We start from the raw sequence: 27799 nt of genomic DNA on the forward strand, positions 1-27799 counted from the left end.
GTAAAGGTGCTGTATTATTTGGTTTGACGGTTTTTAGTTTTCTTTTATTCAGTTCATTTCATATGTTGATGCACGTGCATAATGACAAGTAATACGTATTTATTTATTGATTAATTGTGTCTGGTGGCAAACTGTCTTAGAACACCTCGGCTATAACAACACTTTGCTTGCTTCCCAAGCGGTAGATTACTGTACTATATCATTAATTCTTCAACTAGCTTTAATGATGTTTACTTAGAACAGCCCTGGGACAAAGAACTAGTGAAAGCTGAGGGGAGGGGTTAGTATTTGAATAAAAACATTCAGATACATTGAATATAATCTGCATGTCTGAAAAGTTATTCAGTGGAATCTGATAATTACCAGAGGTCCCTGAATAAAAGATACCAAAACAATCCTAAAAAATAAATAATTTACTCGCAGAACAGGTAAGTTCCAGCAGTTAAATAACTTGGATGAGCTGAGACAGAAATAATAATATGGGCATGACAGCCAACAACTCGCACCTGCTCAATTCTGATACCAAAGTAAAAATTATGTCAAAATGATTCATCACTGTGGTTACTGTACAATGCTTTGTTGAAGTCTATAGATAAATCTGTCATAACATTTTATATGGTGCCAGTTCCAGAAGGCTAGTTAAATACACTGTTTTACAGTGGAACTTGAAACAAAAAAAATCTAGATAAAAATAACTAATTTTGTGAAATACCTTTGAATTGTTTATTTTTATAATGTTTTTTTTGTTTTTCTTTAAAGACCTGTATTATCCATATAATAACATATAGGGAGCTGTATGATACAAGTTGTTATCTAGGTCACAAGAGAACAGATGGCTACCCATGAGTGAAAATCAGCTTCTATCTCAACAGAGCCCTAACTTCATAGTTAAATAAGAATACATAAGCAGTATACTGTAACACATTTTAATGTGACATTATCGGATACAGAGGTTTTAGATGGCTGTATCTCATCAATCAGTGTCTATTCATTAAATGTGTTTCTTTCAAAACAAGAAAATATGTCCTTTACAATTTAGTATGACTTAGTAGCAATTAAACTTCTGCATGGAGTGTTTTAGAAGCCAATTGGAAGCTCAATGTCCTCTCATCTGGGGCACTGGCATTGTTTATTGCCATTCCTAGGCCACAATTCTTGTCTCTCAAATCTCTGTAAATGTGAAGGAAAGACGGCTTTTCTTGTTTTGAAATCAGTAGATTAAAATAACGGATTTCCTGCCTATAAATACTTCTTAAAGGCAATTACAAGTATGAGAACACCCCTAGTTAAGAACTACATTCACTTAAACTTACTATAAAATGTACTGGTAATACTGCTAGTAGTGGATTGTCATTGTAAAAGAAACACCAAAACTCACAATAAAGCTACTTTATTAATGCATCTTGTCATCTGGGACTTACAAGAGGGAGTATCCAAAAGATAAATATTTAAGTGCATGCCTCTTACCTTTACCAACTTTGGCATTCTGACTTTTTTTTTTTATCCACGCAACTTGAAAACATACAAGCAGACTAGTATAATTTATAAAGAGGCATTGTCTTTCAGTCTTTCTTGAACAAATCAGTTTACTAAAATGGCTAGCCTGTCCCAATGCCCCACTACAAGAAAGCTAATCTGTTTCAGTGGCAAACTGCAGCAGCGAAATATGCCCACTTTGGGCACAGTGTTTGAAAGTTAACATAGTGCAATCATTTCATTGAACATGGTAGCACAGCCACAATATTTAATTGTGTCCGCCCCACCCCACCGACCGATTTAAGATTTGTTAACGAAAACATACATTTTATCAAGTTATGGTTGGTTAATGGTAGGCCCAAGAGAAAAAAACACTACTGTACACTTTCTGCATCACACTGATGTTTTTTAAATCAGTGCTTCATAATGAGTATGGCTCTGGTATTTAATACACCAAGGTGAGGTTCAGCTTATGCAGACTCTAGAATATTCCGGACATCTACACTTAAAAAAATCAAAAAAATGAAATTGTTTCATAAACATTCATGACGTATGAATTTCCATAAAATACCAAATAAACCTGATCACAACCTAAACGATTTTGTTACAGTTTGATATTCAAATCCTTTTTAACAGCATTGGGCATGGTCTATACATACATTAAATATTAACATCAAGACTTTTTAAGCATTATCTGACACATAGCAATAAAGGTTGGTGAGCCTCAGGTCTTGACAAATGAAAGAACACAGACTGCATGTTATGAAGAACTCAAGGCTTAACAAGTGGGTGTTCCCAGTGCAGTTCACGAGAGACTCTGTAACTGTTTCCTCAACTCGGTGGCTTTCTCTCCCAATTCTGGCCTGCTGTCTGACTCCATGATGGTTAAGGAATTGATCAGCTGGTTTCTGCTATCTGGTGTCAAACTTCCCCACTGATGACATTCTGCAATTGACAACAAAATGATAGCTACTGTAAAGCCATAAATATTTGGTGAATCACAGCCATAAAACCTGTTTTGCTCAAGAAATATTGGTGACCTCTTGCAATATACAAAGTATGTATTGTCAGTGGAATTTGCTATTCATGCCAAAAATGTTTGTGTTTTTTTTTTTCATTATGTGGAAAAATGCATAATAAAAGGCTTGCAAATATATGTGTTAACTTCATTTGGACACACTTATTTTTTCTTCAATCTGAGATTCACTTAAAGAAAGCATCAGCACATTTATTGATATTACTTACTTAGTAAGCAACCACAAATGTCGGTTTTAATACTATTCAATACAAACGGGATTCATGATGCTGTATTATAACAGTGTTAATCTGTTAAAACCGGATTGCTTTAGAGTTTGATTATACAGGGTTAGGTTGCATGTACATTTAAAAAAAAAAAAGAGTCAGGTTTTACAAAATATTCAGAATTGAAAATGTGAAATATATCCAATTCAAATAAAAACCATGTTCAATAGTTCAAAGGTTGACTATGTAAACCACTGAAGTGGTAAACAGCTTCAACACAAATTTACTAAGAAAAAATACCCACCATCAATTTTCTTTATTAGCAATTCCACTATACTTAAAGCTTCTGCTCTTACAGATGAGTAGCTCTTGTTTTCTAGATAAATAAAAGAAAATTGAAATGTTTAAAAAAAAGGTAATGTTAATAATGTTTAGCGTTTACCAAGTTTACCGTTGCATATTTAATTTCTGAAAGTCTACCTTCCATAGGGTGAGAACAGTTCTCAATTTCTAAAAGCAAAAAAAAGGCATGCTCAGTTGAGATTATCCACCTGTTTAAATAAGGAAATATAGATGTATCTTACCTAATGGAAATGTGATTGCATCGCAAGTTTTTGTTAAGATTTCTGATAATTCGACAGAATCTGTATGGTCCTTGTTTAAAAGTAACAATCTGGAAGAAGAAAGAAAATAAACCGGTCAATTGTTTGATACAGTACTACAAAACTAGCTCTTTACACTATTAGTACCTATTGCTGCTTACTGCCCTCCCCAATGGAACCAGGAGCTAGAACACATTGTAGTGATGTCTTAAACTGTAAATGATATAAACGCCTCTCCATAGGTGGAACTCATTTCTAACAGAAGCCAAAAATCTCAGCGTATAGTAATATCATTTTAAACAACTTCCACTTACCCTTGAAAATAGGCCTTCATGGCCTGCAGAACTCCAACCTGAACTCTCCATGTACTGAGCTTCAGTCTCTCGCACATTAATTGACACAACTGAAACTGGTATTGACCTGAGGATGGAGCAAGAAACATTACATCCTCATGCATTTTCTTGTTAAAAAACAGACATACAGAAAGTCAGATTTAGATCTAGACTTACTTAAGAGTATTTAACGCTTAAACATTGTTACGATACTATATAGAACAGTTCTGCTTGCTACTAGTTGTCTGTGACAGTGTGATTACTCTAATGAAGAACTGCCCCGTCCATGTTCCCATGTTCACTTTACTCATGTTAAAAGAAAGTGAAGTGAATCTTAAAGTACTCTTCATATTCCATGTCCTTACCCTGGGTCGATGGGCTTTTGGGCCAGGTTTTGCCAAGGGATTCAAAGGCACAAAGCAGAGACTCTGTTTGCAGCTCCTTCTCTTTCTCATCCAGATCATCATCGTCATCCTCTTTGCTCTTCCGGGTATGTGCACTGGTCGGGGAATTCTGAAAGTGAATTTCAGAAACTTGAGACAAATACCAAACTATCTGAGGCTTTTAAAAAGTGTTATGGCCTGCATTTCTGTTTCTCTTTTGTATTTATGCTGTGGCAGCACAGATCTCCCACCACGGTTGTAAATACAAAATGTATTTATTGCTATCATGAAAAAGTAGATGTCCATGACCTATACCTACGATCCACAGTCTACTGGAAGATGTGTGTACATACCCAGATGGACAAGACTCCCTCATATATAACAACATCGTGCCGTTTCATTAGAAACTCTAGATATACAGTGTGTAAAATGTGTAAAATACAGGCGCCTCCACTATATCCCCAGCAGCAATTCAGGGGGATAAATAGTGAGGGAAACATAACAAAAAAAAAGTAAATTTAAATCTCACAGCTAGTTAGAAAAAAAGACAAATTTATGGTTTTCAATTAGTTTAAAAGTACATGGCACCAATGTAAATCGAGGTGCACAGAGGCGAGGGGGGCGAGTGTTGGAGGGTGTGTTCCCCTTCCCATTGTGAAGTTTTTGAAAAAAGGGATTAAAATTGTGCATTCTTGTATGGTTTAAACACGTGCTAGACTAGTCGTGGTCTGTGTGTAGTCTGACTGAGTACTCCACTAGTGCAGTGAAGGAACTTTATTTCAGGCCTGCTCACGCAAGGCAAGATCAACACGAGAAAAAATGTAGGGAAAAAATTCCCTAAATGTTTTTTTTTTTTTTTTTCCCCTCAGCAATATACTTCCAAATTACAGTCCCAATTATTTCTATGCGTTCTGCTTTCATCTTAAAAGGGTCAGTTTAAGAAATGTGTTGTTTATCACATGCATATCTGCACACATGTATAACATGAATGAAACACCTAGAAACACAACTAACACTGCTAAATTTACAATTGGCTGAACAAGTAGTGCTTCTAGATGAAAATCAACATCCCTGGAATACTCTAGTTCACTTTGAGCTATTTGTTTGGCCGGGCTGAAATGGTTAGCAGGGAACACAAACATTTTGCATGTCCTTACAGTCAATCAGTACAACTCATGGGATTCACAAGCAAGTTGCCAGGGTGATGCTCTGTTCAGACTATTTATTTATAGTTACCTTGTTTATCAATGGAATCAGAATGCCCACCAGTTCCTGGAAACGGTCCTCTTGAGTGGCTTGCAGGACGTCTGCGGCACATTTTAAAGCAGCCATCTTATATCTGAGGTTCTCTTTGTGGCATTCTTTTAACACTAACTCAGTGACCTCAATGATGCTGGGCTGGCCAGGTACAGACTTCTTAAGATCTCCACTAAATGACAAAGAATACATTTTCATTAGGTTTTTCCTAATTAACATAGTATTATATAGGGAAGGATCAAGACTGACAGAAGACACAGCTATTGAATTGTTTGCAAAAGCTCATCAAAAACGATTCCCAAGTACACTTTCTGCATGTCAGCTACAAGTCACACGGCTATGTGATTTCTCCAGTATTCTAAAGTGTTTACTTCGTCCTTTGTTGTTCTTTTTTTCATAATCAAGAAACAAGCATAGCAAATAGTGTTGCATTCAACTTAAATTTGTTAGCCCCTAGGACGTAATTAATTAACTTACCTGCATGCTGACACCACACTCCCTATAGCCTTCAGTAGTTCTTCCTGGAAAGACACAAAACAAGACTGAGAATGACACCACTTTGAACGCAAGCTAGTCGTGCCAACTTAACAAGGTTTTCCTGGTGTGTGTAATGTTTTTATTTTATTTTATTCAAATAAATAAAACTATAACATACTTTTCCTGTCCAGATTCTACCAGCCAGTCCTTGCAGCAGTGCACTCAACACCATTCCCAAGTGTGGAGCCACCAGAGACCCAGTCTGCTGTTTAGCAATGGAGGCCATTGCAGCTGCCCCCTGTGCTTTCATTTTCCAGGACTGGGACTGCAACGCCTTTTGGGTGATAGCAATGAGCTCCTGCATATACAGCCTGATGCCACCAAAACTACCTGAATAGACAAGCAAGGAAGTTTTCAAATTGATTAATTCACAGAGTATATACCTACTTGAAGTTGGCAATTGTCTTCATTATTGTTTGTTTATGAGAAAAGTGTACCAAAGTCACTGCTTTGTTCACTCCAAATACTGAATAATACACAAGTGGCAGCTGTCAGTGTTAAGAAACAAAAACTTCTAGATGATTTTAGACATCATACAATATGCACATAAACATTAAATCACACCAATGCAAGGGTACAATTCCTCTAACTCATATACAGAACAGGAGTAAAATGTATTAGGTGAAATCCTAGACTCTAATGTCTGTATATTTACACAGTAGGTGAATGATCACTATGTTCTGCTTGTATAACTAGAAATGGCAAAATCAATTACCTTAAAAATCGTTGTATAGGTCGCACTGGCGTAAAAGTTGCTCCCCCCTTTTTGAGACTTAAATTTTAGGAAAACACCTTTTTTGTGTTTAAAATACTTTTTTTACAATTGATTTTTTTCCTGCATGCTCAACATCGATAAATAAAGATACACAGGTTTAGTTTAGAAATACCTTTGTTTGCAGCATTTTTTTTTATTTTTTATTATTAATCTTACAGTGTTGTTCTTTGTTTTTAGTTAAACTGCTGGAAACTATTCACTTTTTGAAACATATATTTGCTTTACTGAACATTTCTTTCCCAAACCATACCATTCAAACAAAATGTTTTCTACATCAGGGCATAAACCCGTTCCTCCTCTATCAGCTCACTTTTCTTTCGCCATATTTAAGTCTGTCTTTGTTTCGTCTCCTGTCACTTACTGAATTTTTTCAGCATAGCGACTGCCATGCATTTCCGCAAATTCAACACACAATTTCAAACCTGTTCTTTAGCATTTTCGCTTTTTGTCTGACTGTCCTACTTTATCCAGTCTCTAAGACAGACATCTGCATTATTACAGCATTGCATTTACAAAGAACGGAAGACTTGGAAAAGTTTACTACTCCACTTTCTAACCAACAGCTGTTTCCCAAAGATCCCAGGGGCGGGCTCAGTCTGAATGTTGACAAATCAATGGATCGGGAGGGTGGGAATAAGGAAATTCATAGAGGCTGACAGCTATTGTGTTAACAGTGAAGCAGTATAGCTGTGATGTTTTCATATTCTGAAGATTGGTAACTTCAACCACTATTTATTTTTCTCCAAGTACACGCATCTGGGTTGACAGGAGGTCAGTCAAGAGTCTGAAAGCTTGCCTTTAACATTCAAAATGACTAGGGGTATTGAGAAAAAACAAATTAGATCCTGAATAAAATAATCGGGTAGTTGACAGTTCGGTTTGTGTGAGCCATAATAACCGTGGCTGCGGTAATCCCATTGTGGCCCTGGTACAGTAGATTAATATTAAACACAATGGCACATACATCACACCAGTCTAGTAGTCACTCTCCCCTTTTATGTGCCTGGCAAAAATGCCTAGAAAACCGACTTATACAACAGTTTTTAGTTGCAAAAATTGATTAAATCTCTGTAATACGCAGTACCAGTTAATAAAAGTTAATAAAAATATATATATATATATATATATATATATATATATATATATATATATAAAAAAAGGTCACGATGACCTAAATTGCAAATTCCTACCAGGAACATTATCCTGCCAGACCTCTGTCCACAGGGTTGAGTCTCCATTTTCCCCTTGCTCTTGGAGCTCTGCATTTGGAGCTTCATGCATTCCTAGAAATGCCAGGGGCAGTGCCTGCTCAGCATGGTTCTTCAGCACATCAGGACTGTAGTGCCCAATGGCATGCACCGTTAGCGCACAGGAGGATTTATAAATTGGCTCTAAGACAAAAGGGGGGAAAAAAAGAATATGCTACTGCAATATACTCCTTAAATTAGTCTTTTGCAGGGTTTTATTGAAGTCTAGAACTGGAAAGGGTGTTTTTGCTCTTTTTAATATAAAAATGCCCTTAAGGTTCTCCATTATTCAGCTATGCCCATTAACGCAGAACAGGATCAACGAAGAGAACATGTAGATATTTAAAAGGCAAAATACCATCAGCAATGAATACATAAGTAAAATTTAAAAAAATGATGAAATCCCACAGCAGCCAACAAAGCCCTTGGTGGTTAAAAAAGCATACAGTGCAAATACATTGTGTTTCTGAAGCTGTACTTTACAGAACATAATGTCTAAAATTACAGGGAATAATTTAAGATCCAACTGCATAGTATACTGAGCAATTCTATATTTTCATTTGAGTTCTAATTGTACGTCACCTGTACAAAAGGGATGTAGTATGTCTAATCAAAACTTAAACTGCTCAAACTTACACGCAACAGGAGTCTTAAATTAAACACTGAAGTGTGGTCCATGTTATTTCAAAACAAAAACTTAACAAGCCATATTCAAGGGAGTTCAAGGGAATCCAGTGTAAGCTGCTGGGTTTGATGAGATTTTAAACTGCTGTACACACGTTCCAAAAGGTTTCAGATGTCAGATCCCTGAAGTATAAATAAAAGCTTTCTAAAATCATACCTTCTTTTTCAAGATACCAGGTGCCGAGTTTCGTCAGCAGCTTTTCTACGCTGCTATCTTTTGCAGTCTGCCAAAAGGAAATTGTGTTTAAAAATCACTTAAAAAACAAAATACTATGAAGTGTTCTGCTAGGAATAACTCTTGAATTTAACTCACCCGAACTACATGTCCCAGGGCAAATGCAAATGACTTCTGAACCACGCTACTACGGTCGTTTAACCCGTTCACCAAAGCACTCATCAGTTTACCTGCCCCAAAACAGAAAGACTGTCCAATTCATAAACACAATACATGTGTCAAAAATATAGCCTTGGTTTTGTACTTGGCTTTGTTTTGAAGCTTTTCGTGCAGAAAAGGATAATGACAGTAAATCAACACTTTTTTTTTTCTTCTCATAACTGGATTACTAAATCTTACATCAGGTTTTTAAACAGTCACTCTAAAAGCATTGCGTGCAAACAGGAATTGAATGATCTAATATTTACTGGAAGGAGAAACAGGCAATGATTGGTTAAATGACAACTCCAAACAACATACCTGAATAGGGTGTTAAGTCTTGAGGACACTGTACAGTAAGAGACACAATGACGCTAGCACAGGCTCCCTGAAACACAAGGATTGAAAGGATTTTGTTAATTCAAATGCATTAAATATTGCTCCAAGTTGATTGAATTTGACCATTGATGAATACACAAGGATCCAGGCCAGTGATCAAAATGTTTTAGTTTTAGCTGTGTATTGAAGATTCCTTATAGCAGCCTCAGCTGTAATGCAATTTCCAAACGGTCCATTAACTAATTAGCTGGTATCATAACTGGTTTCCACAACGTAAGCCTAACAATGTACTAGTAGTGAAGGATGATGTGTGGTCTAGTAGAGGGTTGTATAAATTCAGTTTGTCCATACACAAAGGTTTCTCCAGTTAAGCGACTTTCCTTTGTGCTCCAACTGTACACACACAAGCAAAGGGACAATCATTCATCTTAGAGAACAGCATACTGAGCCCTTAACACACCTTAGGACCTATTGCACAACCTTACCTTCGTGCCCAGTCCTACTGCACCTTTTAACAGGTCACAAAGTCTCGGTACGAGCTCTCCAAGAACAGAAGCATCCAAATGTTGCAGGCACTGCAATACAAAATCATTATGACCATTTTATTTCATTTTACTTTACATCGATTGACCCCAAAATACAATTGGAGCTTTCAAGTCATTAACATTACATTTATAGATTCATATTCTGAGATTTGCTGCAAAGGTGGCCATGCTGATAATGGCAACTTAGGCCAATTGGAAATAAACATAAAACTGCAGGAGTTCTGTAAATGTAAAAACAAGTAAAGTTTATGTTTTACCAACACTGCAGCCCTGTATTCAGGTTAAAAAGAAAATATCTCCACACAAAACTACAAATGATAAATTTCAGCTACTAGGTAATGGGTCTTTTTGTAAGACAGGTTAATTTACCCAAATATATTCTGTGTACATCTGAGACAAATCAAATAAACATTTTGTATTATACACCAACATAAATAACACTGACCACTTGGACAATCTGCATTACTAAATGTGTAAATTTACCATGTTGATGGTCTCCATCATTGGAGATGATTTTGCAGCACTAAGCCTGGCACCATCCATTGCTGTCTGAGGAGATAATAAAAACAGAGCACATTTAACCTACAATGTAATTGCTTCTAAAAATCATACAGTGCAGATATGTGGTATAAATATACACACAGTGGGCACATCATGGATCATTATTGCTGTGTTACCTGTTTGACAATGCGGGCAGTAATCCTTACACTATCATTGCACTAGAGCAGCCATTTTGAAGACAGCCTTTAAGGCCTGATCACATGGGTGACTTTTGTCAACACAAGGGGACGACAGCCATTGCTGGCTTGTCGCCCCGTGTGACCATCCTGGTCGACACCCCGGCAATTAGGATTGGGTATCAGCAGTGTCTTAACGATACGTATCACGATATGAGGCTCACGATATGATACGATATGTATCACGATACAGTAAATTCAGCACACAAGACAAGACATTAAAATCACACCATTGCCTCATTTGCTTGTGCAAGTGTTTGCAATAACACTGGTAAAGCACTTTTGGTCAAATGAGCTTCACGACTTTGTTTTGCTTTTGTTTCCCATTTATTCTTTAAAATACATTTTTTTAAAACAAAATTAAAAAAATCAGGGCTCCAGACACAGTTGCCTTAGGAACCAATGGCTCCTCAGTCAAATCCAATTGCTGGTGTCACTTCAGGAGCAAGCTGGTTGCTATCATATTCAACTGCTTAAAACACAACCACTTGTTAAGACACTAAAGTGATACTAAAAGTGTTGTGTCTTGAATTTGTACAGCCTAACATTGCAGTGCAGCAGCTCCCTTGCTCAATATAAGTGAAGTCCTGATCTGACAACACGTAACACAGTCAGCTCTAATGATTACATGTTACCGTTCATTTCTCAGTAAAATTGCAGTGAGTTGGTTCTGCTTGGTTTTACACAACACTTGAACATGCATGATTTTAAACTGTCCAGACCAGGTTGAATTTCATCGACCCCAGATGAGATTATACATTAATAACCTGCCTCCACTCAGCTTCCGTTTCACTCTGCTGCCAGAGGACTTGACAAAAACACCCTGAACACAGTGATTGGTAGGTGAGGCTGTTACGTTAATAAATAAAATTAATCTAATTATCAGTGTAGACACAAGTGATTGCATGCCAATATTTATGTTATCAAATCAAATTTTACTTAAAAAACAAAACAAAACAAAAAAAGTGGGTCACTGTATCGATAATCGTATTGGCAAAAAAAATATCACGGTTCTCTGTGTGAATTGATGAATCGGCACACCAGTACCGGTGACAAACTGGCGACAAAGTTCTATTATTCAGGCAACACGAGGGCAACATTTTCAATACCAGACAATCAAATTTGATAACATTGTCACCTGAACACGTTGCCTGTGTGTTGCTAGCTTGTTGACCGCATGCTTGTCGCTCGTGTGACCACTGCAAAATGCAAGGCAACACGCAGGCAAAGGTTTGACAAGGACTTTAATGTTGTAAGTGTAAAAAGTTGTCAGGATGTTAACAATGAAAAGAAAAAAATACAGGTACAGTATGTTATTTAAACAGTTGTAGCAACACATAGGGACCTATAATGCTATATTTTTTCAGAAACCCACTATAAAACTCATGAGTCATTTAAATAATACTTTACATAAAATTTATTTTATAATGATAAAATCTTCCTAAACTTTTAAAAGAGCCAATAACAGTCTACAACATTTTAATGAAAATCCAACTGTGGAAAATCAGACTTGTTGAAAAAAACACTTAAATATCACTCACAAATGTAAAGATTGTTTAACAAGGCCCAGTATTTCAAATACAACTTCAGCCAGTGACTTATTAAATGTCAGTCTGGCAATAATCTCTGCTACCTGTGCCTTTGTCTACCTATGTCTCCCAGTAATGAGACAATGCAGCATCTCAGCTAAAAAGGTCATGTGTTTATTGTCATACCTTCTCTTGTTCTGTTGCCCGTAGACTCAGGTAGTTAAGAACTTGTGGCTCTAACACGGTTAATGATTCCAACAAGGCAGGAATCAGTCTTGGCGCATGAGGCTTCAGTCTGGCGCCAGCACTCTTGCTGATCTTCACCAGTGTCTGAATACTGAAAGATAATAAATGTAACAAACTAAGATGGTGTATAGCTTAGTTTAAAAGCAGGTGAAAGCATACTCTTCTTGCAACCTTTAAAGCTAGAAGCATTTTCTCTGAAATATTTTGTAACACGGAACCTTACTATATTAAAATTTGATATAAACATTTTGAAACACATGTATATGTACATATAGTTTCAACACTAAATTATAGGGAATACAGTTATTTAAATAGTAATTTGCTTTTTAGCATCAGTGGTCCTCCTGATTTCACCACACACAGCCTACAGTAGATATTTCTGTTAAACACACAATTGCTGGAGGTATACCTGAGTGCCCGGACCTCAGACACATTACTCATTATGCCCTTTTCTAAGAGGCAGGGTAGAAGGACTGCAACAGTACGCTGTGCGGCTGTGCTTGAGGGCTCGCACATTCTCACACAAACCTAGAAGGAAAAAAACAAAACAATGACGATTACAAAGATTTAAAAACAGTCCGACAACTAGGCTTGCTACTATTCAAGTTTTATTTTTTTGCCAAATCGACGACTAATATCTACGTTTATTTTAGAAAGAATTTAGTTTTTTTTCAATCTTTATTTTTTAATTCAAACAGAGAACGGGTGAAATCGACCTTTACTTTTTTTTTTTTTTTTTTTTTTTTTAAAAGCATAATGTTATGCCATTGAGAAACACCTCATTTAGCGAAGCCCCATTTATCATATTCAACATGCAACAAAACCATGGTTACCAACATTCTATTTGAAATAACGTCTGGTCACAGCAGAAAGAAAGAAAATTAAAAACTTGTCTCAAATAAACCGTAGAAAACGCAGCATATAAAAGTGTTTTACAGTGTTTTATAACATACATTTACAAGTAAAAATAATATGCACAGAACAAAACATTAGATAGCTGAAGAGAAAGAACTTGCACTTATTCTTCAGCACAGCTGGAGTCACTGGACGGTACGGCAGACGGGCCTGCTTTGTTCTGCAGCGGAGACGTTGGTCAGGGGATTGTGCACAATACTCATTAAGTGTTTTTCTCTTGCACCCCATTTTCAAATCAAACTAGTAACTGTCACCGTTTACCTAGCAAAAGCCTACCTACACCATACCCGACTAATTCCAAAAGTAGGTGCTTTGAATGGCAGGTGCTTGAGCTGGCAAATGAAAGTGCATAGTCAGTACAGGTCTTGATTATTCACAGTCATTTAAACGAACAAGAGCATTCTGAATCTGCTTCAGGTCAACGAGATCTGTCAGAACCTGGTGAAATGACAGTGAAAATATACTAACAGACCACTGAGATGACTGACAACGAGCTTTAGTCATTCAGAGTGGAACGGAGACAGGACAGACAGTAAGTATAAACACTACACGCAGTAGAGATGATTTCTAAATTGTTATTTTTGGTACGAAAATAAAAAACAGCAAGTTGTTTTACCGACGTTTATCCTGTACAAATATATTTCAGTCTAACTCATATTTTTTGGGAATTCAACGTTTAACAAGCTTTACTGATTAATATCGAAAAGTAGCAAGCCTACTGAAAACCAAACCAGTATGTACTTTAAGTAATTTACGTTTAAGAAAAGGGCATAATGGGATATCAGCCAAGCCCTTTTTTTAGCTGAAATACAAATGATTAAGTGCAGAGAGATGCTGTATATTATTAACACCAGCAGAATACAGTAACCCCAGTTTCATGCAACAGTTGCGAGTACTGTTGTGTAAATATGTTTAAAATGAACAGGAACAGCAAAAACTTAAAATAAATAAAATAGTAACGTAGGGCTGTAATGCAGCAAAAAGCTCAATAATTAAACAAAAAAGGAAGTGAAAAGGTTACCATATCAGGCTGGAAAAGGTGTTCTTTGTGAACTCCAATAAACCAATGTTAACTTTTGCCAGTCAAATTGAGAGTACCTAAAGTTTTGAATCAATGCAAACAGATTTATTTCATTGCATCTTCTTTAGCAGCTGCAACTATCCCAGGTAAAATGCATTCAGTGACATGGTTTACCATCGGGAGTTTAAGGATCATTTAATTGCACAGCAGATACTTTATTTAGATGATAAGCTGATAATATCTCTTCAGCTAAAGAAGCAGGCACTGCAGTTTAAGACGTTACTATCCGTTTTGCACTAAAACAAGGTCAGCTGTTGCAGGCAAAACGCTTATTTCTCAAACTGACCATTTAAGGTGAAAGCAGTATAGAAATAATTGCTACTGCTGAGAAGAACAATATATATATGTATATTTTGGGAATTAAAAATGGAATGTACTGCAGCTTTCTTGATTACAGTACAAAAAAAAAAAACTATCATTCACTAAATTTAGCTCTCAGACTGGGCCAATCAAAATATGACAATGTGCTTGCTGTGGTGTATTTAATATCATAAATAGCTGAACAAACTCACTGCAATTTAAACTTGATTTTACTGAAAAATAAACTAACATGTAATCAGAAGCTGTCTGTGTTACATGCCTTCAGATCACAAATTCACTAACGCAGAGCATAAGCGCTACACAATGCTGTTCCCCATATTACAGTTTTAGTACATTTTTATTCTAGTTGCTCTTGTCTGGGATGAAGCTCCTACATTGCACTAATGGAGTACAGGCAGTCCTCGCACTTGGTTCCTGAAAGTCACGTTGTAAGTCGAAGCGTAGTAAGTCGAAGCACATATTCCCATAGGAACAATGTTATAAAATGGGGTTACGTTCCTAACTCTTCAGCCAGATACTATAGTTTTACAAAAATGACCAATTATATTGTACTCATGCAAATATTTATTTAACTCTTTACACTCAGCCCAGTGATTACGTGCATATTACTCAGACACCTACCTGACTTGTTTAAAAGTACAGACTAGGGTTTTTCCAATGACGTATTCAGTGTGTGTTTGTGGTACTCCTATTGCCAGAACTACGATCGCCTGAAGTTAAGCCCCTCATCATGTGACAGAATTTACAGCTTAGGTTTTGTTTTGAGTCAATTGCTCTATCAGTCATTGTTAATGGCAAATACATTAAAAAAAAAAAAAAAAAAAAAAGTTCCATGTATTAAAAATAAAAAGAGTCAGGGCGACCAAGGCAGGTACTACAGTTTTGAAACCGAATATGCGCACCCGACGCATGGCTCAGGTCTCGCAGTGTCGTAAATGCTGTATCGATTTCATAATGTCGACGCTGGGTAATAATGCAAAAGAGTCCTACGTGCCTTGCGTCATAAATCGAAGCGTCGTAAGTCGAGGATCGCCTGTACTCTGTCAGACTACAGGCAGACCTCTATTAGTCTAGCACAAGCTTAAAACCATGCAGAAAATGAGCCAGAATGCACTATTTTAATCCGTTTTTTAAAAAATGTCAGAATGGGAGGGGGAACACTCCGCCCACACTCGCCGGTATGTGCCTCGATTACATCGGTGCCCCCTACTAACTTATAAGTGCCACATACTTTTATATTAAGTGAAAACCCTTTTGAATGGAAGTCCTTCTGAAGCTAAATTCCTTTTGGAAATGTCCAATTTAAAGCAGACTTACTTTACTCAAACTCTTAAGTGTTAGATCAGCAGCCTTCCGGACAGATTCCTGTGAAAACATGAATTGAAAAGATCCAGTGAGCATGTACAGTGGTGGGAATCACAAGGCTGCCCTTCACATGAAGTGTCTCCATGAGACCATATTCAAAGATAACATCAAAGCATGTTGAAATCAAAATCGTTTCAAATCCAGGTCAACGGTTAAAATCTCACCTCTGCCATTGATTTGACTCACTATGTGACCCTGAGCAAGTCAATTAACCTCCTTGTGCTCCATCCTGCAGATGAGATGTTAAATCTATGTCCTATTGTAAGTGACTCTGCATATAATGCACAGTTCACAGCCTACCTCTGTAAAATGCTTTGTGATGGTGGTCCACTATGAAAGGTACTATATAATAATAAATATATTATTATTATTATTTAAATTATGATAAGGAATTATTTTAATCTATACGTTTCCACACGTTTATTTTACACTCGTCTCAGTGGAACTGTTTATCGAGAAATCAAAAAGAAAAACCTGTATATCTGTAGTGAATTATCAGTATGCCTTAAATATTTTCTGAAATACACAAGGGCTGTACTTGCAAACATACCAGAGTAGACAAATTACCTTGATATCATCCCTCACTCTGAACAAAGTTTCCCAGATCTCTGGAAGTTGGTCAATGATGTCATCAAGTTGTCTTCCTCGTATTAAATCATTCAGTGCCAAGCAACTACACCAAGGGACAACATTAAAAAAAGAAAATGATTATTGAACATAAGGTAACATTAAGCAGGCATTTGGAAAGCCTCTAAGAAATTGTTACTAATTTTACTCCAGGACATAACATACCTCATCCCTATGATTATTTACAATCACATCCAGAAGATAACTCCTTCTTGGAAATACTGGTTCATGTATAATGTCAGAGGCAATATCAAACCAGAGTGTAAATAATGGGTATATTATTAAGAAAGTGAAAGTGAGGTAAGATACTTTACCTAGATTCTCGAACTCTCCACATATTATTGGTTAGGTTGGATATTACATCTTGAAGAATCTCTTTCAAGTATCGATCAACCTGTGTAGAGAAGAGGTTGCAAGACTTTAGCTTCAGTACACTATATCCACTCCCCACCAAGAAGGCCCATTATGAAAATGGATTTTGCTGCATAGTTTTAAAACCGTTAAAAGGCTATTGACTATACAAACTAAATATACACAGATGGAAAATGTTTCTGACCTTTTTTATAGGTCGCCTAAAATATATAAATGTACTAATTATAAACATACATTATAAACATACATTTAAACAACAAAACGATAAAAAGGAGACATACACATTTTTTGTCAGTAACAAGAGCATCCCATATGCTGGTCATTGCCTGTCGGATTCCCAAATTGGGATCAAACTGATAACGGTAGAGACGTGGCACCAACTGGGACAAATAGGGAGTCAGCTGCTCTCCAGCCTTTGCTGCTATCATGTTAAAACCAAAGGCAGCTCCCTAGTATGAGAAACAAGGAGACAGAGATTAAGCCATTGCAGCAATCCCAGTAACAATTTAGTTAAAAACTAATTCAACCACTGATCTTGAAATGCCTAAAATGGTATCCATTTGTTTTTATCAATAAATTGTAATATTAAATACATTACCTTTCGAGAATTCCACATGGCATGATGATTGGCCAAGTTCATAAATTTATAGACTAGGTCTGGTTGATTAAGGTCACTGGCCAGTGCACAGAGCTCTTTGTATGTTGACAGGCTTTGACTGGGAATAAAATAAATAAATAAAAAACAATGTAATGTAAAACACTTCATTCTACGAGAATCCATTACTTCTCAATGCAATAACAAGGATATTACTTCCAAACCATATTTCTAAGATGTTTAGTCTCCCAAAACACTGCACATTGGTATAACTGGGTAACTGTTTGTTGGAATCAGACAGAATTCTTTGAATACAAATGGTTCCTATTAATTGTCTTGAGGGCAAGGCTCAAATTTGCGAGCTGTTAGTCTCTGTGATCATTTTTTAATATGCATTTGTCATCGGTGACTGTGGGAGTGGGCAGGTCAGGTACAAAATAAAACCTGGTTTCACTGATAGTTTTTTTCATCCCTGATTTTATGAAGCACTAGTTTTTGTTGTTAATAAATACAAATGTTTACCTCAATATTCCATGCGTGGTTTGGTAGCCAGTTGCTCAGTATGCCAGTGGCGCCGTAAACAACTCAATATATAGGTACTAAGAAAAATATTCTTAATTTACATGGACCTAGTACCTTGTACACAAAAAAAAATGTCCTGGTTTGTGAACGGTACCGTTTCTCTTTAACTACATGTTATAGGATAAAAGTATCAGAAACTGTATTTACTACTACTACTACTACATCATAAAATGTATTAGCAAAAGTAATATAATTGATAATATCTGGTACAGCCAACGTGTTGTTGCTAATTGTGCTTTGTTCAGTTACTTCAGTGTGTTCATAAAGTTTATTCAAAGTCTGCTGTGATGAGCTACTAATATAAAGTTGTTTTATTTTTCACAACTTGTCATTAAAACTATTGCCGTTGATTACAAATATTATTTAATATAATTTTTTAAAACTATTTCTTTGCTATACTAAATTTAAATAGACTGAATACGCATACCACATCGACAGACAGCATTCATAGGGTGCGTACAACGAGAACAGAGATTTTCTTTAATAAGCCAGAAAAAAGGTAAATTACACAAGTGAACGTATGCTGTACCGTATTTACATTTTTTCAGGCAGATTGATTTGGAACGGTGATTAAACAGTTTGAATACTGTATACTCGGGCCGGCTTTACAGTGGATTAAGGCACGCTTGTTGACCAATCAGGTTATAGGAAATCTCATATCCACATTCTGTAGAGTAAGTTATAATATCATGTTCTGCAATCATAACATGCTAAACTAAAATCCAAACTTTTTTGGGTGCCGTTTGAAGTGCCTATTAAATACATGTTGCTTAATAGAAACCACTGGGAGTGTAGATTTCTCAATGGGGGAAAAGTGAAGAAATCACTGAAATATTTTAACTAATAGTGTTTACTTGGCCCCTAAATTTTTATTTGGCAACCAAATGCTAGATGCCCCTAAGGATTTTGACCAATTTTGAGCCCTGCTTGAGGGAACTTTCTTCAGAGTAGAGTCTGAACCATTCCAGTGCAGTAGGAAGGGAACCAGTCTGTACCTGCTCCCTGTACCTGTATTTTTGTGTACACTTACCCATCTGGGGTTTTCCCCAGTGAACCACCCTGAAAAACCTCAGTGTCTTCTGATACGCCATGCTTGACCCTGAGAGGGAATAAACATAAAATGTCCAGATTTAAAAATAATAACCAACTATGCATCATAATAAAAAAATAAAAGGATGTTCTGTAGACATCATAATAAGGAGTGCAAATGAGACAAGCATGGCAGTGTTAGAAAAATGACAGGTTGATTCTGCAATACAGTATGTGTACAAAGATTACAGTTAAAACTTTGTGAACAGGGTCCATAAATTCAGAAATGTACTAATGCTCTTTAAGGTACATCTGAAAATATTCTTAAAAATGTTGTATCTTACAATTTTTGATTCAATGCTAGCAAAATGAGAAGCACACGTTACCTCTTTCCAGTCATCAGGGTTTCTACTAATGTGGACACCAGCTCTTGCTGATCCTGTTCATTGCCCAGTTCATACACCATACCAAGACCCTTGGAAGCAACATCTTGGCTCAACTCTGAAAGCATTAAAAAGAAAGTACATTAAATAATGTTTTTTTTTTTTTTTTTAAATGTAGCGCTGCATTTCTCCTTTACAATGGGAGTGTAATGCCATTAAAAGATGTTATTGTTTTGTTGCTATTTTGAAAAGAAAAAAAGATTCCACTTTCAAAAGTATGCCCCCCCCCCCATTAACTCATAATGTGCTATTATGTTGTTTGTAAAAGCATTTGGACAAAATATTATTCAAGCACAAAAACTACACAGAAGACATAATAGCAGCCACTACTTAGTTCCATATCAAAATATTAGATTACATCTAAACAAGCATGAATAACAGCACAAGGAAAAAAATCACTAAAATAGTTTTGGAAGATGTAGGGGGGTAGCTGTACTCATTCATTAACAGAAATGTTAGGCTATAATTACTCACCATCAGGATCAGACAGGATGGAAATGAATGCAGTCTGAATTTCTTTTAGGTGAGACTGACAAAAAAAAAAAAGTAGTTATACTTTGCAAATTGGAGCAAACAAAATAGACTACATAATAATGCAGTGCACTGCGTTTATAAGAATCACCTCGGTGGGGAAACAACCGCTAATACACAAAACAAAACAAACAAAATAAATCTAGCTCTCAGTTGGAGCACTAACTAAACAATACTTTGTGTGGACCCTGTCTGATGTCAGGACGGATAAGCTGTTTACCCAACTAAAAAAATACAAATCAAAACAGTTCATACATTCCCTGCGGAACTACACATATACTGTGACTGCTTTACTTATTTGCAAAGTAAATGACTGGAACAAAATCAGTAGTTTTCAACCTTTTCATTTCAAGGACCAGTGTTTCCAGCAGGGACCACCAGGTGTACCAGTAACTATGTGCAATCTTAAACTGCTGTTGTAAAACCGACACCTACCCATTACAACTAGGTTTGTGTTTGTACTCTCTTGTTTGTTGCCTCATTCTGATGAATGGTTAATCTATTCATGAACTCTGCATGTTTATATTTTTAATATTTTGTGCAATTAAATCGTACTTAAATTGCTGATGGTAAACAATGTAACCAAGTCTATTATATCTGGGATGCAAGTCGCAACAGACGTGTTGACTCAAAACTTTATTTAGGGACGCTACGATTTGACTGGCGAAAGATAACATTGGTTTATTGGAGTTAGTAAAGAACTTCTTTCAGCTTGGTACGGTAACCTTTTCACTTCCTTGTTTGTTTAATTCTTGTGCTTTTTGCTGCATTATAGTCCTTCATTACTTATTTTCTTTATTTTAAGTTTCCCGGGCATTTTGTTAATGGCACTTGTGCAATACACAAACGTTACGTATTTGTATTTGTTGCTGTTCTTGATCTAGGTTTCTTGAATGTAACTGTTCATTTAAAATCTACTTTTTTTTTTTTTTTTTTTTACACGAAAGTACTCACACATGTTTGGTCACCATCACAACTGTTGCACGAAACCGGGGTTCCGTATTCTGCTGGTGTTAATGTACCTCTCTGCACTTACAAGCATCTTCATTCGATCAAATTTTTTTTTTTTTCTTTTTTTATACAGACCGACGTCATGTTGCATTCGTAAATACTGATACTTGCTTTTAAAAGGGAGATGCAGCATTTTTGTGCCTATAACCCCTAAAAAACAGTTGTCAAAATGTGTTTCTTTTTCTTGCTACCGTTTCCTTACTCCTCTAACCCCTAACCACAAAGCTATCAGCTAAGCCCTTTTATCGAGGTGTCATTAACTTTAACAAGCAGTTAATCAACTGACCATTATCCATAATGGATTTTTTGTGGCCATGCATATATGCGGGAACTCATGACATCTAGTGGTCAACACATTACACTGCAGGTAACAAGTTCTTATTCTCAAACTAACACACTGCTTCTTCAGCACGTCACCGCAGTAATATCATATTGGTTTGCTTTTAAGAATCAAACACTTAAGAATCAAAACATCCAGGACGAATATGATTCTTATAAATGGAGTGCACTGTATCTCTAAAAACTACTGCTTACCTAACCATAAGCATGCTGTAACCAGGCAGACAAACTTAAAACTAGAAACCAGTAGAGCAGAGGTGTTAAAATGGATACAAAAATAAAAGGCACCAACACAATCTTTGTATGGTTAATCATATACTGTACCGAACCTTGATCTCTTTGTGCTGGCTGAGTTTCTTCACCAAGGACAGCAGCCAGATGCAGGAAGCTTGGCGAACATGAGGGTTTTGACTGATAATGTATTTGTTGAGGATCATGTTGAGAACCCAGGGTACAACATCATTCACCTTTACGTCTAAAGGATATTCAACAAATACAAATATTCAATTGAGAGTCTGGCAAGTCATGCATAGAAAAAAATGGTAGGCATTTGTAAGAAAAAAATGGTAGGTATTTGCAAAATGTGCCTTTCATACTGTAATGTTGTTTGATACGCAAGCTACATAATGACAAGGTACCTGCGGGCGGAGTGTATTCTTCCTCAGTACAGGTCCACACATCTCGTGAAGCTACAGAACCAGTCCCTATGGCAGCACTGGTGATTGCTTCTCCCACTGTGAATTGAAGCTCTAGCTGCTTAGCCTGAGGAAAAAATAAAAGTGGTTACCGTAGGTCAAGGCAACTACTCAGAAGGAAAATTTCAAAAGAAGGTATCCACAATGGTCTACAGCCCCTAGTTGACTCATTTAGGAGATTTCTCATGTCCAAAATATAAAGTATTCCAAAAAGTTGATAGCTTCAACAATATTCCTAACTAAAAAGTTACAATAAATGTTTGTGCTTTTTAAAAGTACACGTTGCCATTCCAAATTCCTGAAACATTAGAAACCTAGAAGGCAACCATACTGTATTCAATTTGAAATCATAACTAGTTTGTCAGACAAATCTAGTATTGTATTTCAATTATAGTCAAACTTCCATACTTCGACAGAGTCCATAAGTCCTTGTAACAATTTCTTTTGATGAGGAAATTCTCCGTCTCCCACTGGAAAGAACCCCAAAGTCTGTATAGCTCGCTCCTTCATCTGAAACAATGAAAAACAAAGCTATTAGCCTTTGTTTAAATGTCTCATGCAAAATGTATTTGTTTTCAAGATTATTAATAATAAATCACACATCTAGATCATACAAAACCAGCAAATAACAAGAACATTAAAAAAAATGTTTTTTTAAAACTTGTTGCTACTTTAATAGAAGCAACATTTTGAGGGCATTACTACGGTTTTGGCGCGTCAAGGTTGGTAAGCAAGAATGGAAATAAAGGTAGTTATAGCTGCAAAAATCCATTTAAGTTTTAATATTTGGTAAGCACTATACTCCACCTACTGGACAAATACTGAAGTGGGTTCAATTTGTCTTTTGCCTAGACTGGGTTTCAAAAAAAGGTTAAGGAATACAGTACATGAGGTCAAGACTGCAAGACCGCTGTAAACTCACCTTATTATTCTCTTTCCCAGATGGTATTCTGGACAACAAGCTTTCCACCAGATGTAGCTTTGTGAACCCTGTTCCTTCATTGGGTATCAGCAGTGCTCCATTCCTACTGATCTCACCCAGTGCTGTGCATGCCGCGAGAGTCAAAAGAGGAGAGGGGCTATCTAAAAAGGAACCTAAAAATGAAGCAAAAAATACTCATGTTAGTCTTGATTTTCCCACCAGAAACTTTGTGTGTGTATATATATATATATATATATATATATATATATATATATATATATATATATATATATATATATATATATATATATAAAGAAACCCATGAACAGACTTAGGGATCAACTAAATTACCAATAGTATTCGTGGCAGAACGGATCAGTTCTTCATCTTCAGGTAGACTTCTGGTGATCACTGGCTGCTCTTGGTTTTGGATATCAGCTGTTACTTTCTTTTCGGCCAAGTATCGCCCTACCATGTAACCCAAAGCCAAAATTGCTCCATGCTGTGTTTCTGGACTCTAAAGAAAACAAACAACAATAATAATATTATAGGCTTATTCTTAATGATGTCCCAGAACCCCCTTGAGGGAATACTCACTGTAACTCACTGCAAGCCATTAATTATCCTCTGTATATCACATAAGATACCGCATCCGTATGTAAAATTCTTCCCTACACAATTTACATTGAAATTCTACCAAAATACTTCACTGCTGCCAACAGGAAAAGAAAATACACAACCCCCCACAAATGCTAGTTTAATATGGTTTTCTATTCCTCCATTAAATGCCCTTGAAAGGTTTACAGTAAAATTTTAGGTAACCTGACATTTAATGCCCCGCACCCCACCCCTCCACCACACACTATCACAAAATCATACATAAAGCACGTTTTTTTTCACCCATTCTGTCTCTATCTCCTTCAGCTGCAACAATATTTACTTCAAGAAAATACAGCCGATCTGGTACATTCATTAGTGATACATTTATTTATCTTATTCTAGCCAACCAATAAAATCTACAATGTTCAGCAAACAGCTCTATAATATATAAAGAATCACACATGTAAACCATCTTTTGAGCATGTGCTCAGTAGCACTGGCTTGCACGGCAAAAGATAATTAATCAGTCTTGTTTGTTCTTCTCTCTTCCTCATTCCACGGAATTCACAGGAGAGCACTTTGTTTGATCGAACCATTATAAGTACTCTTTTTGAAAGTTCAGCAGAAAAATGACTAGTCGCCATAAAATAGAGCATGGATATAATCTGTTCAGCATTTAAGAACCAAGTTTACTTACATGGTTGTCTTTTGTGATCTTGACAAGGTTCTGCACGGCAGTATTTAATTCATTCCCAGACATGGTTGATACCACCACTGCATACAGCTGAGCAGCCAGCTCCCGCATATCTTCTTTATTAGTGTTCATTAGACTCTGTAAAAACCATTAGATTTTAAAAAGAATAATCTTCAATTTCAGTAAACAGCAGTCTATCCTAAGTGCTGAAAAGGTGGATACCAGAACTGTGTGCGTGTATAAACATCACATATTTTTAAACCCTCATTACCTTAATCCAGTCAATTTTGTCAGCAAATTTAGCTGCAAGTTTCTGTGGATAAACAGACACCACTTCCAACAGGCAATACATGACTGGAACACCTATACAAAAAAATAATAATAATAATTAAATATATAAAAAAGAAATTAAATCTTTGAAACTTTACTGTTTGATTTTGGGTGCCAGCTGAAGAGTTAAACACAAATTTGTAACCTACAGTGTTAACAGGTTTTATGTTGTGGACAGCTCCTACTGCGAATTTATATTTACACAATCACCACCATTACAGTAGTGTTGTAGGATCACTATTGTCTTGAAGAGATAAAAAAAAAAATGGTTTCAGTGCTGCTTGCCTGACTTACTGATCATGCTTCCTTTTAGTTTCTGCTACTACAATATATTTGAACTGGACTGACACATGCTGGTATATGCTGCTTTACCTTTCCTTGATTTCATTTTCACACACAATCGTTTGTTTTGTAAATAAATCCAAATCGGCTGAGTGACGTTTCAACATCACCTCCGTGCCTCTCCCCGCCAGTCAGTGGATACCCACAACCCCCCTTTCACAGTATAGTTCTGACTGGGTGAACCTGCTTATGATTTCAGTTTAATTTGGTACAGCTGTCCTTATAGCAATAATGAGAAAAATACATATAACTAATGGGTTTTAACATTTTAAAGCCAATTCGTTTTAAAAGCAGATTAATTCAAGTTAACCATATTTCACTGTATCTTATGAACTTAATATTACCACTGTATATTTATTTTGTGGTTAATAAAAAAAAAAAAAAATGCATGGCCAGGAACACTGAATCCTGCCCTCCCAAATTCTGTTTTTAAAGCACCCTCTATAGTAAAAATAAGGTTCTTATTTGTTTTTGCAACAACTCAATTTAGATTTTCACACCAATATGAACGCCTTACTAACCTCCGACTGCTGACAGCAACTGCTGAAGCAGCTCGATATAAAGCTGCACTGGGTTTGAATCCCCTCCCTTGTGCACCAGTAATGAATTGGTGTTTCCAGACAGCAGGTTTCGGACATAACTTGCAATAGCTGGAGAGTTATCTTGCATGTCAGCCAGACTCTGGGAGGTGGGCATAGCTCCGGCACTGTGAGCAAGGCACATTCGTAGGTACAAGATAATCTGAAACAGGCAATCAATATAATTGAACCATACTGGAGGTTTGGTATGTTTTAATCTAGATTAACATGCTATGATCTAACTAAATGATTAGACCTCCCTTTAAATGAATGTTAACACCCCACCCCCCCATTCAGCCCTTCACTGGGCATGTTAAATATTACCTCAGCTGATTCCAGTTGTGTAAAACATATCTACATAGTCACACAATAGAGGGAAAAACATAACAGAACCTAACATCAGTATTTTTCAACAAAACTTTGTAATTGCCCTCGGGTCATAGAAGAACAAGTTTTTAAACAAGTATCTAAGCAGAATAAATAATAGAAGGTAAATAATAATAAGGGTTTAAAGGGTTAAGCTAATACAAAACAGACTGTTGCTCAAGAATATGAATTACCTCTCCAAATGCAGAAGGGTTAAAAGGAAGGATAGAAGTTCCAACAGTGTACTTTGCTGGAGTTTTCATTCTCTCTGATGCCTAAAATAAATAAATAAATATGAATTATAAAAAATATATATTTGCCAACAGTAACTGGCACACATCATCATCATCACTAGAATGTTTAGGTTCTGCAAATATGTGTGTGTGTGTGTGTGTGTGTGTGTGTGTGTGTGTGTGTGTATATATAAATTATTTTAAAATTATTAAAGATTGGATAAAAGATTCCTTGAGTTTAAAACAAACCTCAATGCAATTTAAGCGGTGCAATTGGTGAACGAAAGCATACATTTAGCAAAAATGTAGGAAAGCAACATACAATAACACATTACGCAAGTCCCCTAAATTCCATACCATGTCCGAATACTTAAAGGATTACATGCACCTGGCAGGGAAAAACTGGTTTTGTCAACTTACAATTTATTCCTTTTGTTTACTGGCTTAATCAGTTTTACATTCAACATAATGAACATCCAATTTCCACAAATGATCAGGACACCTGATGACCACATGATGAGTAGAAGTTGAATAAGTACCTTTTCCTGAATATAGCTGACCATTTCAGGGAAGGAAGGCATTGGTTTGGAACCTTCCTTTTCAGTAGTCTTGGCTGGAAGCGCTCTCAGTACACGATGAGCTTCCCCATGAACTTCTTCACGACTGTTGGGGGGAGAAAAAAAAAAAAAAATCTAAATGCTAAGCCTTTTACTTTATGAAAAGGTCATTGCTAGCGTACCATTAAGCTCCCCAACCAACACAGTATACTACATCTACATACTGACCATCTGACAAAATCTCACTCTACTTCCAGCAGACCCATTTGTGATATCACATTGTAAATTATTTTAGCTTGTTTTTACAACAGTTATCTGTTAAAATACAAACTCAGTGTGGTATTTACAGTCCAATGAAACTCAAAAGATGGCTTTGCAAAGTAAATAACTAACAAATAGATAAATAAATAAATAAATAGTTGGATTACTGCTATGTCTTGTGTAAGCAGGTTTTACTTGATATTTGTTTGACTACCAACCCACAATAAAATACTTACGGATCTCCAGCAGCCAGAAGAATGAGGTATCTGGAAGGTATGTGGTCAGGTGCAAACACTGTGCTAGCAAATTTCATAGCTACTTGACGAACCTGCACTTCTGGCTGTGGAAAAAATAAAGTCATAAAGTCATTTTCAGTAAGATGTTTAGAAAAATATTTGAATTCCTGAATAGAGATGACATTGTTTCACATAAGAAAAATAATTTAGCACAATGAAAAGGGTTCTAGTGATGATTTACATTATTTTCTATGACAACGTGCCCTCCCAAAGTATAATGCTGTAGGGAAGAGGACTGAAGAGTCTCTGCAGTTGTCAAATCATGTCAGTTTTCAGGCTCCTGTTTGCTTGTCTGCTGCAGTTTGCTCTGCATAAGCTTTGATTTAAAACTATAGTGGTGCCAGGCAAGGTATTACTAAGATGGATGCACCAAGTCTTTATGTAAAAGAATAAAGGGGTCAAACCGTAAT

General features: G+C 36.3%; 1 protein-coding gene across 1 annotated transcript in view; it reads right to left on the bottom strand.

Annotated features, from left to right (window-relative positions):
* Positions 1 to 1374: 1374 nt before the first annotated feature.
* LOC121322176 (proteasome adapter and scaffold protein ECM29-like) overlaps positions 1375 to 27799 on the bottom strand; it is a 44983-nt gene continuing 18558 nt past the window's right edge. The window contains exons 15-49 of the mRNA XM_041261760.1: positions 27330 to 27433; positions 26815 to 26938; positions 26237 to 26317; positions 25620 to 25839; positions 24698 to 24789; positions 24430 to 24564; positions 23484 to 23649; positions 23133 to 23305; positions 22619 to 22720; positions 22154 to 22277; positions 21845 to 21990; positions 20109 to 20163; positions 19578 to 19692; positions 19193 to 19261; positions 17584 to 17701; positions 17267 to 17434; positions 16928 to 17007; positions 16554 to 16659; positions 15939 to 15986; positions 12714 to 12832; positions 12245 to 12395; positions 10276 to 10341; positions 9733 to 9822; positions 9230 to 9296; positions 8849 to 8940; positions 8693 to 8759; positions 7795 to 7995; positions 5948 to 6159; positions 5770 to 5813; positions 5272 to 5464; positions 4018 to 4165; positions 3635 to 3740; positions 3303 to 3391; positions 3023 to 3094; positions 1375 to 2421 (exon numbers count right to left, since the gene is read on the bottom strand). Coding sequence (XP_041117694.1) covers positions 2282 to 2421; positions 3023 to 3094; positions 3303 to 3391; positions 3635 to 3740; positions 4018 to 4165; positions 5272 to 5464; positions 5770 to 5813; positions 5948 to 6159; positions 7795 to 7995; positions 8693 to 8759; positions 8849 to 8940; positions 9230 to 9296; positions 9733 to 9822; positions 10276 to 10341; positions 12245 to 12395; positions 12714 to 12832; positions 15939 to 15986; positions 16554 to 16659; positions 16928 to 17007; positions 17267 to 17434; positions 17584 to 17701; positions 19193 to 19261; positions 19578 to 19692; positions 20109 to 20163; positions 21845 to 21990; positions 22154 to 22277; positions 22619 to 22720; positions 23133 to 23305; positions 23484 to 23649; positions 24430 to 24564; positions 24698 to 24789; positions 25620 to 25839; positions 26237 to 26317; positions 26815 to 26938; positions 27330 to 27433 — 4083 coding nt within the window. The 3' untranslated portion in view covers positions 1375 to 2281. The remainder of the gene's footprint in view (positions 2422 to 3022; positions 3095 to 3302; positions 3392 to 3634; positions 3741 to 4017; positions 4166 to 5271; positions 5465 to 5769; positions 5814 to 5947; positions 6160 to 7794; positions 7996 to 8692; positions 8760 to 8848; positions 8941 to 9229; positions 9297 to 9732; positions 9823 to 10275; positions 10342 to 12244; positions 12396 to 12713; positions 12833 to 15938; positions 15987 to 16553; positions 16660 to 16927; positions 17008 to 17266; positions 17435 to 17583; positions 17702 to 19192; positions 19262 to 19577; positions 19693 to 20108; positions 20164 to 21844; positions 21991 to 22153; positions 22278 to 22618; positions 22721 to 23132; positions 23306 to 23483; positions 23650 to 24429; positions 24565 to 24697; positions 24790 to 25619; positions 25840 to 26236; positions 26318 to 26814; positions 26939 to 27329; positions 27434 to 27799) is intronic.

Source organism: Polyodon spathula, chromosome 1 (genome assembly GCF_017654505.1).
Source record: "Polyodon spathula isolate WHYD16114869_AA chromosome 1, ASM1765450v1, whole genome shotgun sequence".
In the NCBI taxonomy this organism is placed as follows: Eukaryota; Metazoa; Chordata; class Actinopteri; order Acipenseriformes; family Polyodontidae; genus Polyodon; species Polyodon spathula.